The 14,164-nt window shown below is 41.4% G+C and overlaps 1 protein-coding gene across 1 annotated transcript in view; it reads right to left on the reverse strand.

Moving 5' to 3' along the window:
* Positions 1-14,164, reverse strand: part of PRKDC (protein kinase, DNA-activated, catalytic subunit) — a 677,570-nt gene that overhangs the window by 187,162 nt on the left and 476,244 nt on the right. The window contains exons 58-61 of the mRNA XM_040354170.1: positions 13,821-14,031; positions 13,544-13,730; positions 7,947-8,159; positions 3,288-3,400 (exon numbers count right to left, since the gene is read on the reverse strand). Coding sequence (XP_040210104.1) covers positions 3,288-3,400; positions 7,947-8,159; positions 13,544-13,730; positions 13,821-14,031 — 724 coding nt within the window. The remainder of the gene's footprint in view (positions 1-3,287; positions 3,401-7,946; positions 8,160-13,543; positions 13,731-13,820; positions 14,032-14,164) is intronic.

Consider the following 14,164-nt stretch of genomic DNA (forward strand, 5'->3'; position numbering starts at 1 on the left):
TGCTAATAAATGTTCCACCCCTCAGATACGTTCTGTTACCACATCAAAAGGCAAACGTCACAGGAAGAAAAAACCTGATATGGATGGAGCCATGTTAGCATTCATGGAGGAGATGAGGGGAATGCGCAGGGCTGAGGCAGACAACAAGGATCCATTTTCAGATCCAAACAATGAGGATGCAAGCTTTCTACGTAGTATCTACCACCATCTCCAAAAAGTACCCAATCCCAGAAAAATGGACGTGCAACTCGCAATTGGCAATTTTAGTGGGGCGTGTGTTAGAGCTGCTCTGGCTGGTGAACCCATGCCAGCAGTTATTACCCCTCTCCAACGCCCATACCAAACCGAGCAAGCTCCACCACCTCATGTTAATCAACAATACCACCCAGGCTTTATCCCCCATCACCACCATGCCCCAGCCACCACTGCCCAAAATTTTGGACCCCCACTCCAAGCACCCACCTATGAGTCCTTCACTTCTCAGGCCACTTCATATGCCAATTCATCCCAATCTTACAATCCCTATTCCACTTCCCCCAGACCTTATTATCAGGAACTTTAAGTAATCTCACATTTAAGTTGCCCCGTTTGAATCCCCATTTTCAGTTGCCCCGTTTCCAAATGTTCTACAATTTCCATCTCTCCTCTGGCTCTTGATGTGTATCCTCCTTTTTTTACAGTATATTTTGTTATGTATGTTGCGGTCACTTCTATGACCTTAATAAAGGAAATTGACTGCATAAAAAAGTAATTTTGTTTATTGTACTCTATATAAACCAAAAGCAACTGATACAAAAGAATGTGATGGTCATAGGGTCAGTGATGATGACACTAGGAGAATGAAAACTATCAGCTTTAAGCATACACTGATAGAAGTCACAAGACTGCTATAATGCCAATGAGAAAAGGTAGTATTTATTTAAACTATTGCATTTCCATTTTCTGTGGGAAAACAAAGATCATGCAGGTTAGCAAAAGGGGGTCAAACATGGTACTAGCAAGGGGCACATAATAAAGTGCCTGGTGAGTGTTTTTACACATGTTGATACTGCCACGGAAACTCTCCCTCTGGGGACATGAAATCGTTTGCAAACGTATCACGCATGGTAATGACTGAATTGTTGGGTCGCTGTCCGGTAAACCGGACAGAAGGTAAATTTATCTTGTCCTCTTCCTCAACAGTAATTCCTTCTTAATCATGTATAATATTATGGAGGACACAGCATGCTAGTTGGGCATTCTCCAGGCTCAGTTGAATTGTTGTATGGAATATGCACCACTTGCTGGTCAAAATGCCAAAGGTGCATTCAATAAGGCGCCTTGCACGACTCAACCGATAATTAATTTTTTTTTGGGGGGGGAGTTAGATTGTGCCTGGCATAAGGTCTTAGGAGATGCTGAGAAAGAGCAAATGCCTCATCAGCTACAAGCACATGTGGCATATCTGGCACTACCTCCTGGAAGAGGTTTGTCTGATGGCAAATGAAAGTGGCCCTCAAGTAGTCTTCTCCCCATTTGTGATGCTGTAAACACTCTTGAGTCTGCATTTGATCCATACGCCCCAATATCTACAGCTACAAACTTATAATCACTGTCACAGATTGCCATAAGCACAAGGGAGAAGTATTTCTTGTAGTTATAATATTGTGAGCCAGATCCAGGTGGCATCTGAATTCGGATGTGTTTCCCATCCAGGGCTCCAACACAATTAGGGAATTGGGTTTTCTTCCAAAACCCATTTGCAATTTCCTGCCACATGGATGTATCTGGAACAGGCATTGCAGTACACCGAAGCTCCTCCCATATTGCTTGACAGGTGTCATGCACAATTCCAGAAATTGTAGAGGTTCCCAACAAAAAATAGTGGTTTAGGGACGTATAGGATAGTCCAGATGCCAAAAACCTAGGAAGAGTAGAAGAAATGATGAAAGGAATCCAACATTACGCTGGACATAATCAAGCAGAAAGGCTGGCTGGCTTAAGTAGAAGTCGCTCCTCTGGAGGCACACAACGTCTCATATCCGTGTTCATCCTTTCCAAACGGGGATGCAACTTTTCCAACAAAAATGGAAACGTTGGAACAGACATTCGTGTAAAATTGAAATTTTTTTTACGGGAAACGTCGCAGATCTGCATAGTGTAGAGCAAAAAACCCTTCAGTTGGCCTCTTGAGCAGCATGGGATGTGTCCAGTACCTGCGTCTTCTCGCAGAAATCTTCCTGGTCCTGCTTTTTTGTCTCCTCAAATAGGATAACATGACAAATAATGTCACATGCTCCAAAAATCTACCCAAATCCATTGCTGGATAATAAGCACGAACACTACAGCAAGGTATCAGGAAGCACAAAGCGAGCTGAAACCACAAAGCAGCATGGAAAGCACAATGCACGCTGGGTAGAACAAAGAATCATGGGAAAATTGAAGAAAAGCTGATTAAATAAAGTTCTAACAAAATAAAAAAAAAACGGATGAAAAACGGAAGTGCAAACGGATGAAAACTGACAACAACTGATGATAAAAAAACGTGACTGAACTGATCTAATGTATGTACGGTCCGCACGTGTGAAAGGGCCCTAACAAGTGCAATGTCAGGCTCCTGCAGACTGTCAGTACAGCTGTGCCTGCACCTCCCGTATGGGCAGACAGTTACTGAAGTCCAGGAAGATCAATGAAATACAAACCAGCTGCTATGATGGAAGATGGTACTTGTAGTGCATTCATTTACAGAACTCTGCAAAAAAAATGATGTCTGCTTTCACAATGGTGTATCGGATTGGGATGCGGGCAGGTGCTTTAAAAACGTATTCTTTAATTAACATTCTCCAAGAAATGGTATAACGGCAATATGCTGAATGCGAACATCAAAAGTTACTTCAGTCTTTTTAGGTTAGGTCTGCCATTTATAATACTTGACTGTCAAAATAGAACATTTGACTGTTGGGTGATATCATCTGGGAAAAAAACAATTGCCAATATCTTAAAAATAAAAGCAGCACAACTTCCATTTTTTTTTTTATGGCACAAACCGACACGTAGCACTAAAGAAACACACTTGGTTATTATTTGTGCTGATGGTTATGGGACCAGCTTCGCGGAGCTAAATTAGAGTTTTAAAAAAAACTACACATTTGCATTATCCACAGCAGACTTTATAAAATTTGCCAAACTATATTTCTATTTAACAATTTTTCAGGCTATTAAAACAGAAATAAGTAAATAAAACAAAATAAAAAATAAATGAAAAAAAAACAAAACAAAAAAAACAGGGTCTTTCTTATAAACCATACCTTTTCTTTTTTCTGTTCTGCTACTCCCTTTCTTGCAAAGCTGATACTTATCTTTTCTTGGTCCTTCAAAAAACGCCTGCGTAGTCTTAAGATTTCAGATGTTTCAACTATGCCTTGGACAAAATATGCAAACAACTTCAGGTTTAAAATACACTTCTTATAAACAAGCTCTTGTTACTAATATGTTACTAGCAGGAAAAAACAGAATTACCCACATACACTTTAAAGGTGTAAAATGACTGATCTATCACAGCATAACCTGAAGGAAACAGAATTTTTTTAAATTTTCATTAACTGAATGAAAATGGATTTGCAGTGATTACATAAAGCGAGGGGGGGGGGGGGGGGGCACTCGCTCCTTTCCTGGCCGGCCGGGCGGCGCGCTTTGGATACGGGGTCTGGTATAGATTGTAGGGGTACCCCCATGCCGTTTTTTCGGCGTAGGGGGTTCTCCTTACAACCCATACCAGACCTAAGGGCCTGGTATGCCCCTGGGGGGGAACCCATGCTGTTTTTTTAGTTAAAATTTGATCTAATTTCAGGGATATGCTGCTGCTTCTCATGCCACTAGCTGACTGAAATGATACAACTGCATTTCACACCATTCTTCCTTCTCAGTAAGAGAAGGGAAGCATGGGCCAGGTTGGAAATAGATTTTTCAGCAAATTGGAATGTCTTTGTGGGGAAAAAAAGAGTTTCATTGGTAAGGCTGGCCATTTAAACAAAGCCTGCAGGCTGACAAAAAAAAACAACAGAATTCTCCATCCACTATACAGCAGCAATTATGTTCTGACAATGGACATCTGTTAGAATACTCTTAGAGCAGCTGTATCTGACTAGCAGCTGTCCGGTCAACAATTTTCTGCCTGGACTGGTCGAATTTTCAAGCTATCGTCAAGACAGAAAATCTTAGTGCAGAGAGTGTCACAAGCCTGGAAGGTTGGCAGAGTTTATGTTGATTCAGAGGACAGTGATGCAGGCAGAAGCTACTAGTGTTAGTTCTTATTGGTGGTGGTAAACCCCAAAATTAGCCAATTACTAAACTGCCTGATTATTCTAATGTCCCACAGCTGTCAACTGACAGGCATTAGATCACTACCACAGCCATGATATAATTTCCTGATCAGGTCAAAAAGTAGCTGAATCATACTGTCAATATCTATGGGCTAGTAAATATTTAAAGTGACCTCGCGCTACAGATACTTGTGTGTATGTATATATAGATATATATTAAATCAAAATAAATTAAGCTGCTCCCCTCAAAGTGCAAAGTGCTTACTTTCAGTGATTTGGGTATTGTGTGATAGGGGGCGCTATTGTTGCTAAACCAATATATTTAACCTTTGAAATATGTTAAACATAATTAATAAAAAACATTTGTGATTATAAACACATATTAAAGTGCATAGTGCTTAGTAGTGATACAATTCATCAAAATAATCGAAAAAACAATAAAAAATAGTCCTTCGATGAAAATAGTGGTGATGCAATCAGTGAATACAAATGATTCATCAATTCAAAGTCTATATGTCCGTTAGTGATGGAACTCCAATTCATACAACGTCACCAAAAGCAACTATCACCCGATGTGTGTGAGCAAAATGCCTACTCCCCAAATAGACATGACCTCTAACTAAAAAGAAGGTCAAACAAGCTGGCAATGTGGATCAGTAGACTCGTTTGTGAACCAAAGGCGATGAATCTGGGAACCTTCATTTGTAACCTCCTCTCCACCACAAAAGCCTGTTTAAAAAATAAATATCAAAGGGGACCATAGCATAATACAGGTTATTTAAAAGATATAAAACAAAATCCAAAGTGGCTGCTTACATTTGGAGGTGCCTTTTCCCGGTACTGAGAATAACAGCATATATCATCATACAGAAGTCTCAGCCGCCCAGCCTCCGCTCCGTGTTCGACGTGCATTCCACCGCTGTGGTGATGGGAACCGGAAGTGGATAATCGGAAATGTCGTGACCGTAATGCGCCCCGACGTACGTTTCATTTTACATCATCTGGAAGCGTCCCTAAAGACGTTGTAAAATGAAACGTACGTTGAGGCGCATTCCGGTTATCCAAGCAAGTCTGCTGATCCACAATACCAGCTTGTTTGACCTTCTTTTTAGTTAAAGAGTTCATGTCAATTTGGTGAGTAGGAATTTTTACTCACACACATTGGGTGATGGTTGCTTTTGGTGATGGTGTATGGAGTTCCATCACTAAAGGACAAATTTGTATTCACTGATTGCAACACCACTATTTTCATTTGAAGGGCTATTCTTTTTTTTTGTAAATTCTTTATTTAGGAAGGAAGAACATGCAGAAATACAGAGACAACTCTGAAGTACATTACAGTGAGTTAGACGTACCACATAATTCTATACATATATATTCTATAGGCTACAAAGGTCAATCATAAATTGACACTATCACGCCAAATAGGATGCTTAGTTTAACGTAGTTGTAAACCCTTACATATGTCCACTGAAGTTTCTAGCCTCGGGTAATACACAGAGATTAAACAAATCTTCCTAAATAAGTTGTACCTGTTTATCCGATGCCCTCTCTTATCCACAGCAATTTAAAGTGCATAGTTTACACATAATTTCTGATTGTTAGAAGGCTGGGAACTGATGTCACATACTTTACAGCATAGAGCAAAGAGCTGAGTGTAATCTGATACCTGAGTGGAGGAAATGGGCACCTCCCCCCCCCCCCCCTTACACAGTCCCATAGGGAATATGCTCAGCTGAGGCTGTCAAACAAATGTTGTGTGCTGGAGCTCCTTCAGTGGACATATGTAAGGGTTTACAACTACGTTAAACTAAGCATCCTATTTGGCGTGATAGTGTCAATTTATGATTGACCTTTGAATTCAGAACATATGTATACCCATAAATGAATTAATACAACCAAATCACTTTTATTATAGCAGCAAAAGCCTTCTGAACAAAAAGCAGCAATGAGCTGGTTTTACCCAATTCAAGGTCAGGATGAAGGGAATACCCCCAAAATTCTGAAGTGGTTAACCACCTCAATACACTTCCCCCCTTTCTGCCCAGGCCAATTTTCAGCTTTTAGCGCTGTCACATTTTGAATGACAATTGCACAGTCATGCAACGCTGCACCCAAACATAATTTTTATCATTATCTTCCTACAAATAAAGCTTTCTTTTGGTGGTATTTGATCACCACTGGGGTATTTATTTTTTTGCTAAACAAAGTAAAAGAGATCAAAAATGTTGTGTTATAAAATGTTGTTTTCTCCTTCACTGATGAGGCTACACTAATGGGCACTAATGAGGCGACACCGATATTCAGCACTGATGGGCACTAATCGGCAGCACTGACAGGTGTTACTGATGGGCAATGATTGGCATTCTGATGGGCACCAATTGGCATTTATATGAGCAGTGATTGGCAGATGTGGCAGGCACCTCTGAAGAGGCCTGAGCTCATAATCAATGTGCCGATTATCACTACAGACCCCCCTCTGACAGGAGAGCCGCCAATCGGCTCTCCCTGTCAGCACGCACCAAGGAAAGCCATTTACTGGCTCTTCCTGGTTACTGCTGTGATTGGTCACAGCTGATCACGTTGTAAAGAGCATACATCATAGGCTCTTTACCACGATCAGAGATGCGGTGTGTCAGAGCGGCTTATCCTGCTGGACGTCATATGATGTCCAGTCAGGATAACGGAGCCACATTGTGGACGTCAATCTGCAAAAGGGCGTTCTCCTTTTGAACAGATTGGGAAGACACATAACCTCAAATTTTACTTTATTCTCAATTAGAGAGATTTACACATTCTTTGGAGACAGGAAGTGAATAGGATATTGGAATAATAAAACGAAACACCTTCTTTCAGTAACAGACAGATTTAGAACTTCTGTTGTGTTATTATTACTGGGTGGGTAGCTAACACTCCGCTCTTCTCTTTTCCTGCCATTATAGGCTTTAGCATAGACAAGAGGTAAGGGGAAATCTCCACACTGGGGTCATGGATATCAATAAAGATTTGATAGTATTTATTTTTCTCAAGTAAAAAAAAAAGATAAAGTTAATTTGAAGGCGAATTTCAATAAACTTGTGTCAATAAAAACAGTACACTTTTGGACTACAGTTGTGCATATTAAAGGGGTTGTAAAGGAATTTTTTTTTTTTTCATAATAAGCATTCTTTACCTGCAGACATTCCTCTTTTCACTTCCTCATTGTTTGTTTTTGCTCAGAAGTTGCTCTGTTCTGTTCACTTCCTGCTTGTCTGATTTTACTGACCACCGTGAAGGGAGGCTTTACTGCGGTGGACAGTGACGTGCTCACCCCCTCCTGAGAACTACATCTGTGTGGCAGGATGCTCTGTACGTGTTAGAGACTTCAAGGAGGTGTGAATTACTGGGCGTGCCGCAATTCATACTGGGAAATGTAGTTCTACATGAACGAGCGATACAAACCAGAAAGTGAATGAGAGAACAGAAACTAGAATGCCGGAGGTGATATAGATGAAGGAATTTAACGGGTATTTACTTGTTTTTTTAACAGAATCATTACACTGTCTGTCTACCTTGCAGACATTAATTTTAGGCAAACTATTTTTTTCCTTTAGAACTCCTTTAAAATAGAAGAGAATATAAAATGTATATATTTAACTCTCTCACCTTTGGCTTTGCTGTCCGTTTCATCTCCAGGAAGCCCCAGCCTCTGTTTTCCAAAATTAGGACCTAGGGGTTTTAATGGGCCCCTACGTGTTTTGTCAATCCGTCTGCTTGAAAAGAGCAGTGCTGAGGATATGGACTCTGAAGAATCTAAGGAGTAATCTGTAAGTGTGTCCATGCTACTTCCAGTCAGCCAATTATATGAATTTCTGCCACCTAAATTCAAAATAAAGATATCACAATTAAATTTACCACCAAAGACTTAGACACCATTGAATTAATATTTACCGTATTTATCGGGGTATTGCGCGCTCCTGCGTATAGCGCGCACCCCTAATGTGGACCCGCATTCCTGTAAAAAAACATTTTAGTCTTACAGTTTTGGTGTCTTGCGCGGCGGCCTCGTCGGGTCCGGTGTCTGTCTGCGGCATCGGTGGTGTCCTCCTTGTCGGGTCTGGCGTCCTTCTGCGGCCATCGTGGTGTCCTCCCCGCTCGATCCCCGCTGAGTTTGAACCACTGCGCCGGCATATATCGAGCGCAGTACACTTGGGTATAGTCGGGCAGGCTCGGCTCCTCTCGCGTAAAGGACGTACAGGACGTGACCGCGAGAGGAGCCGAGCCTGCCCGACTATACCCGAGTGTACTGCGCTCGGTATATGCCGGCGCAGTGGTTCAAACTCGGTGCGGGAAGCGGGTATCGGTGTATATCTATACGGTATATGTATTCACATGTGAAATATTTAACCACTTGCTGACAATGTGGGCTGACTGTGCAGAATCATGTATATTTGCACAATTTTGCATTTCCAGGTAGGGGCCGCGCATGCCGATCACTGGGTACCAGCTCAATAGTTCTGTGAGTGTAAACACAGAGCTGTTTAGTGATCTTGTTACTTTTTTACTATTTCAAGCAGGGAATGAAAACTAGATTCCCAGTAAAAGCGGCACACAGTACACATAAACACTTGTTAGGCTCATATTTAACCCCTTGATCACCCTAGATGCGAACCCCTTTCTGCCCAGTGTCATTAGTACAATGATGCTGATCATATATCTGTAGTGTTTACTTATCTCTCTCTGAAGACCTAAGTCCTGTGTCTTTCTGCTGCTCCATTCCTCTGTTATCATCATAACTTCTGACAAGCTCTCTGACACAGGAGATAAAAGCAGCTGGAAATTTGTGTTGGGGAGGTAACTTAGAGACAGATAAGCAGAGAACTGGTCTATTCACAGCACAGCAAGTTTTTTTGCTCCTCTGCCCAGACTCCCCTCATACTGCTGAAACAGTAAAAAGTTTTTCTAACACCATGTGCACTTTCTAAAGAATGTAGAAAGCTGAAGACAGCAGATATACATGTAAAACGTATGTAGGGAGATCTGTCTTTATCTCTGTGTACCATCTGAGGCTGTTACTGGGTATATGTGAGGGTTTACATCCACTTTGAGTTGCTGATCACCGCCATTACTAGTAAAAAGATTAAATAAATACAAATTCCAGTATATATATATATATACTGTCATTTGTAAATGCTATAACTTTCACACAAACCAATCAATATATACTTATACTATTTTTTTTTATGTTTTATAGCACAAAATGAAAAATATTTTTATTTTCAAAATTGTCTGTCTTTATTTGTTTATATACTTAAAAAAAAAAAAAAACACAGAGGTGGTTAAATACCACCAAGAAAGCTCTATTTGTGTGAAAATAATTATAGAACATTTTGTTTGGGTACAATGCTGCATGACCGCAGTTGTCGTTTTAAGTAGCGCAGTCAAACATAGCAAAAAAATGGCCTGATCATTAAGGGGGTAAAACTTTCCAGAGCTGAAGTGGATAATATTAATATATGCCTATAATATTATACAGTCCATATAAAAAGTCTACACACCCCTATTAAAATGTCAGGTTTCTGTGATGTAAAAAAAAATATGACAAAGATAAATCATTTCAGAACTTTTTCCACCTTTAATGTGACCTATAAACTGTACAACTGAGTTGAAAAACAATCCTAAATGGTCACACACTGGAGCCACACGAATGCTTGATAGTAAATCTTTATTGTCAGATGCCAGGAATCACAGTTGACGCGTTTCACATATATATTTTGCTCGTTGTGAGCAAGCACGATATACTTGTGTGAAACGTGTCAACTGTGATTCCTGTACCTGGCATCTGACAAAGATTTACCACCAAGCATTTGTTTGGCTCCAGTGTGCAACCATTTCATGTTCTACTTTCTATCTGCTGTGAACGGTGGTGAGCCGAAGAACGTGCTGAGGGGCGGAGAGTGGGATAAGAAACTGCTGAGAGGGGCGGAGAGTGGCCTGAGAACGTGCTGAGGGCGGAGAGCGGGCAGAGGGGTGGAGAGCAGAGCGAGTCCTCAGACGGGTAAGTTGATTTGCAAGGAGGGCCTGTAAGGAGCATCCTTCTCACTGATAACTAATGCAGGGAACATTCTTCCCACTGATCACCAACGAAGGGGACATTCTTCCCACTGACCACCAACGCAGGGGACATTCTTCCCACTGACCACCAACGCAGGGGACATTCTTCCCACTGACCACCAATGCAGGGGACATTCTTCCCACTGACCACCAATGCAGGGGACATTCTTCCCACTGACCACCAATGCAGGGGACATTCTTCCCACTGACCACCAATGCAGGGGACATTCTTCCCACTGACCACCAATGCAGGGGACATTCTTCCCACTGACCACCAATGCAGGGGACATTCTTCCCACCAATGCAGGGAACATTCTTCCCACTGATCACCAACGAAGGGGACATTCTTCTCACTGACCACCAATGCAGGGGACATTCTTCCCACCAATGCAGGGGACATTCTTCCCACCAATGCAGGGGACATTCTTCCCACCAATGCAGGGGACATTCTTCCCACTGACCACCAATGCAGGGGACATTCTTCCCACTGACCACCTATGCAGGGGACATTCTTCCCACTGACCACCAATGCAGGGGACATTCTTCCCACTGACCACCAATGCAGGGGACATTCTTCCCACTGACCACCAATGCAGGGGACATTCTTCCCACTGACCACCAATGCAGGGGACATTCTTCCCACTGACCACCAATGCAGGGGACATTCTTCCCACTGACCACCAATGAAGGGGACATTCTTCTCACTGACCACCAATGCAGGGGACATTCTTCCCACTGACCACCAATGCAGGGGACATTCTTCCCACTGACCACCAATGCAGGGGACATTCTTCCCAGTGATCACCAATGCAGGGGACATTCTTCCCACTGACCACTAATGCAGGGGACATTCTTCCCACTGACCACCAATGCAAGGGAAATTCATCTCACTGACCACAAATGCAGGTGACATTCTTCCCACTGACCACCAACGTAAGGAGAATTCTTCCCACTGACCACCAATGTAAGGGACATTCTTCCCACTGACCACCAATGTAAGGGACATTCTTCCCACTGACCACCAATGTAAGGGACATTCTTCCCACTGACCACCAATGTAAGGGACATCCTTCCCACTGATCATCAATGTAAGGAGCATTCTTCTCACTGATCACCAATGTAAGGGACATCCTTCATATCATTAGTCTGTATTGTGGTATGAAAACTGTCACATGACATTAAAAAAAAGTATCGGTATTCGGTATCGGCGAGTACATGAAAAAAAAGTATCTGAGCTTGTACGCGGTCCTAAAAAAGTGGGACGACCCTAGTATATACTAAATGTCAAGTCTTTAAGGAAGAAAAACACCCAGGTGCAATTCTGGTAGGCAGTTAAGAGATCAGCATTGGGTGAAAGATTATTTAGACAAACCTAAATAAAAGAGGAGAAATAAGTCAGCTGCCACTTCTGAAATGCAAAGTTACTTGGTTGTCTATCTCCTCTGTACTTTATTAGTAATTTACCTGGAAAAAGCATGCAGCCAGGTCATACTCATTATCCCACAGAGTACTAACTCTTCATAGATTTGAATGGAGAGAGCACAGCGCATGTGCATGCCAGGCTCAGGGAGATTTTGAGAATCGTCTCTTATACTAGGTTCACACCTATGCGCTTTTTAGTGTGCTTTGCAGTTTGCAAAAAATCACACTACAGTCCAGTTAACATGGTTTCCTATGGTACACCTTCACATCTATGAGTTTTTCTAAAGGGTCAGGACTTTTTTTTCCTGCGTTTAGCGTGTAATAGACTTCAATGGAATCGCATTTGTTGTGTTTGTGATGTGATTTTTGATGTGTTCTGCAGTTTTTATTTTTCTGTTTAACCACTTAAGCCCTGGACCATTTTGCTGGTCAAAGACCAGGTCACTTCTTGCGATTCGGCACAGCGTTGCTTTAACTGACAATTGCCCTGGTCATGCAACGTGGCTCCCAAACAAAATTGATGCCCTTTTTTTCCCCACAAATAGAGCTTTCTTTTGGTGGTATTTGATCACCTCTGCGGTTTTTATTTTTTGAGCTATGAACAAAAATAGAGTGACAATTTTGATAAGAATTTTATATTTTTTACTTTTTGCTATAATAAATATTCCCAAAAAATACCTATTCCTGAGTTTAGGCCAATACGTATTCTACTTGTTTTGGGTTAAAAAAAAAAAAAATCACAATAAGTGTTTATTGATCGGTTTGTGCAAAAGTTATGGCGTCTACAAAATAGGGGATAGTTTTATGGCATTTTTAATAATATTTTTTTTTACTAGTAATGGCGGTGATCAGTGATTTTTATCGTGACTGCGACATTATGGTGGACACATCGGACACTTTTGACAAATTTTTGGGACCATTGTCATTTTTACAGCGATCCGTGCTATAAAAATGCACTTATTACTGTGAAAATAACACTGTAAGTGAAGGGGTTAACCACTAGGTGGCGCTGAATGGGGTTAAGTGTGCCTAGGGATGTGTTCCAACTGAAGGGGGATGGGCTGTGTGTGACACGACACTAGGAAGACTGGGGAAATGCTTGTTTACATAAGCATTTCCCCCTTCTTCCTCACCATGACACGATCGCGGGTATGCCCGAGGGACCCGTGGTCGGAGTCACGGAGCTCGCGACACGCATCCACAATGCTGCTGCTTAAAAGGGGACGTATATATATGTCCGTGTGCCTGCCCGTGCCATTCTGCCGACGTATATCTGCGTGCGGCGGTCGGCATGTGGTTAAACACTGTTTTGCTGTCCACTGCGTCCTTAACAACCGATGCGAGAAAGGGGGGTGCATTAAGGTGAAAAAAACACAAGGGTTTACAACCCCTTTAACTGGTTAGGTTTCAGGTTTTTATCATACGTCATGTAAACTACTTAAAAAGGGGAAAACAGTATCTGAAAAATCATTTAATAATTTTGAAAGCATATCATATTCACTTGTTATAATTTTTTTTTTTTACATTTCTTTAGTTAGAGGTTCCCCAACCACTATAACTGTAAATAAAAAATAGATCTATACATTTCTACAAGACAGGCAACTAAAAAAAATTAACAAAAGGAGACCACCTAAACATTAAAATTAGAATGTTATGTTTATGGTAAAATGACAAATGTCTATTAAATAATGACATCTTTTAATTATTTTGCACCCTAATCCACATACCTATATTTTGTGTGGGTGTAAACTGATAGTGCTGCTGAGTGGCTCGCAGTTGGGCTACTCCTGGCTCTGCCTCTGACAAGGATCCTTGTGTTCTAGACCTGTAGCTGCTTTGAGAAGCCAGAGTTTCCACAAACATTGGTGTCAGAACAGTGCTGCGATAGCGCCAGTTGGAATCAACTGTGTAATCCTTCAACCAAATGGTTAAAAAAAATATACTTAAAACGTAACTATAATTAATTTAATAGCTAAAGTTCAGACACATTACTGTGTACTTTACCTGGAACTTGCATTCTGACAGGGGATGCTCAAATATTTGCCTGATATAATCTGGACTCCTGCTGGTCATTTCAAGCAGCAGGTTGGTGGCCAGGCTTAAAAAGTGCTTTTCAATTTTAGTAGAATATAAAGAGCTAAGCACAGCTAACATACGATCAATTGTGCCAGTTGGTAACCGAGGTTCATTGCTCCAGAAATTCCTGACAATAAGCCTAGGAAGGTAACGGTAAATAGAAAATTATCCTTTGGAATTGTTCATGTATGTCAATACAGCTCGTAATCCCTAAGAACATGTCATCCTTGTCTACTTAATTTCTGATGGCTTGCAAAGAACTCTCCTCATCT

This window comes from Rana temporaria, chromosome 5 (genome assembly GCF_905171775.1).
Source record: "Rana temporaria chromosome 5, aRanTem1.1, whole genome shotgun sequence".
In the NCBI taxonomy this organism is placed as follows: Eukaryota; Metazoa; Chordata; class Amphibia; order Anura; family Ranidae; genus Rana; species Rana temporaria.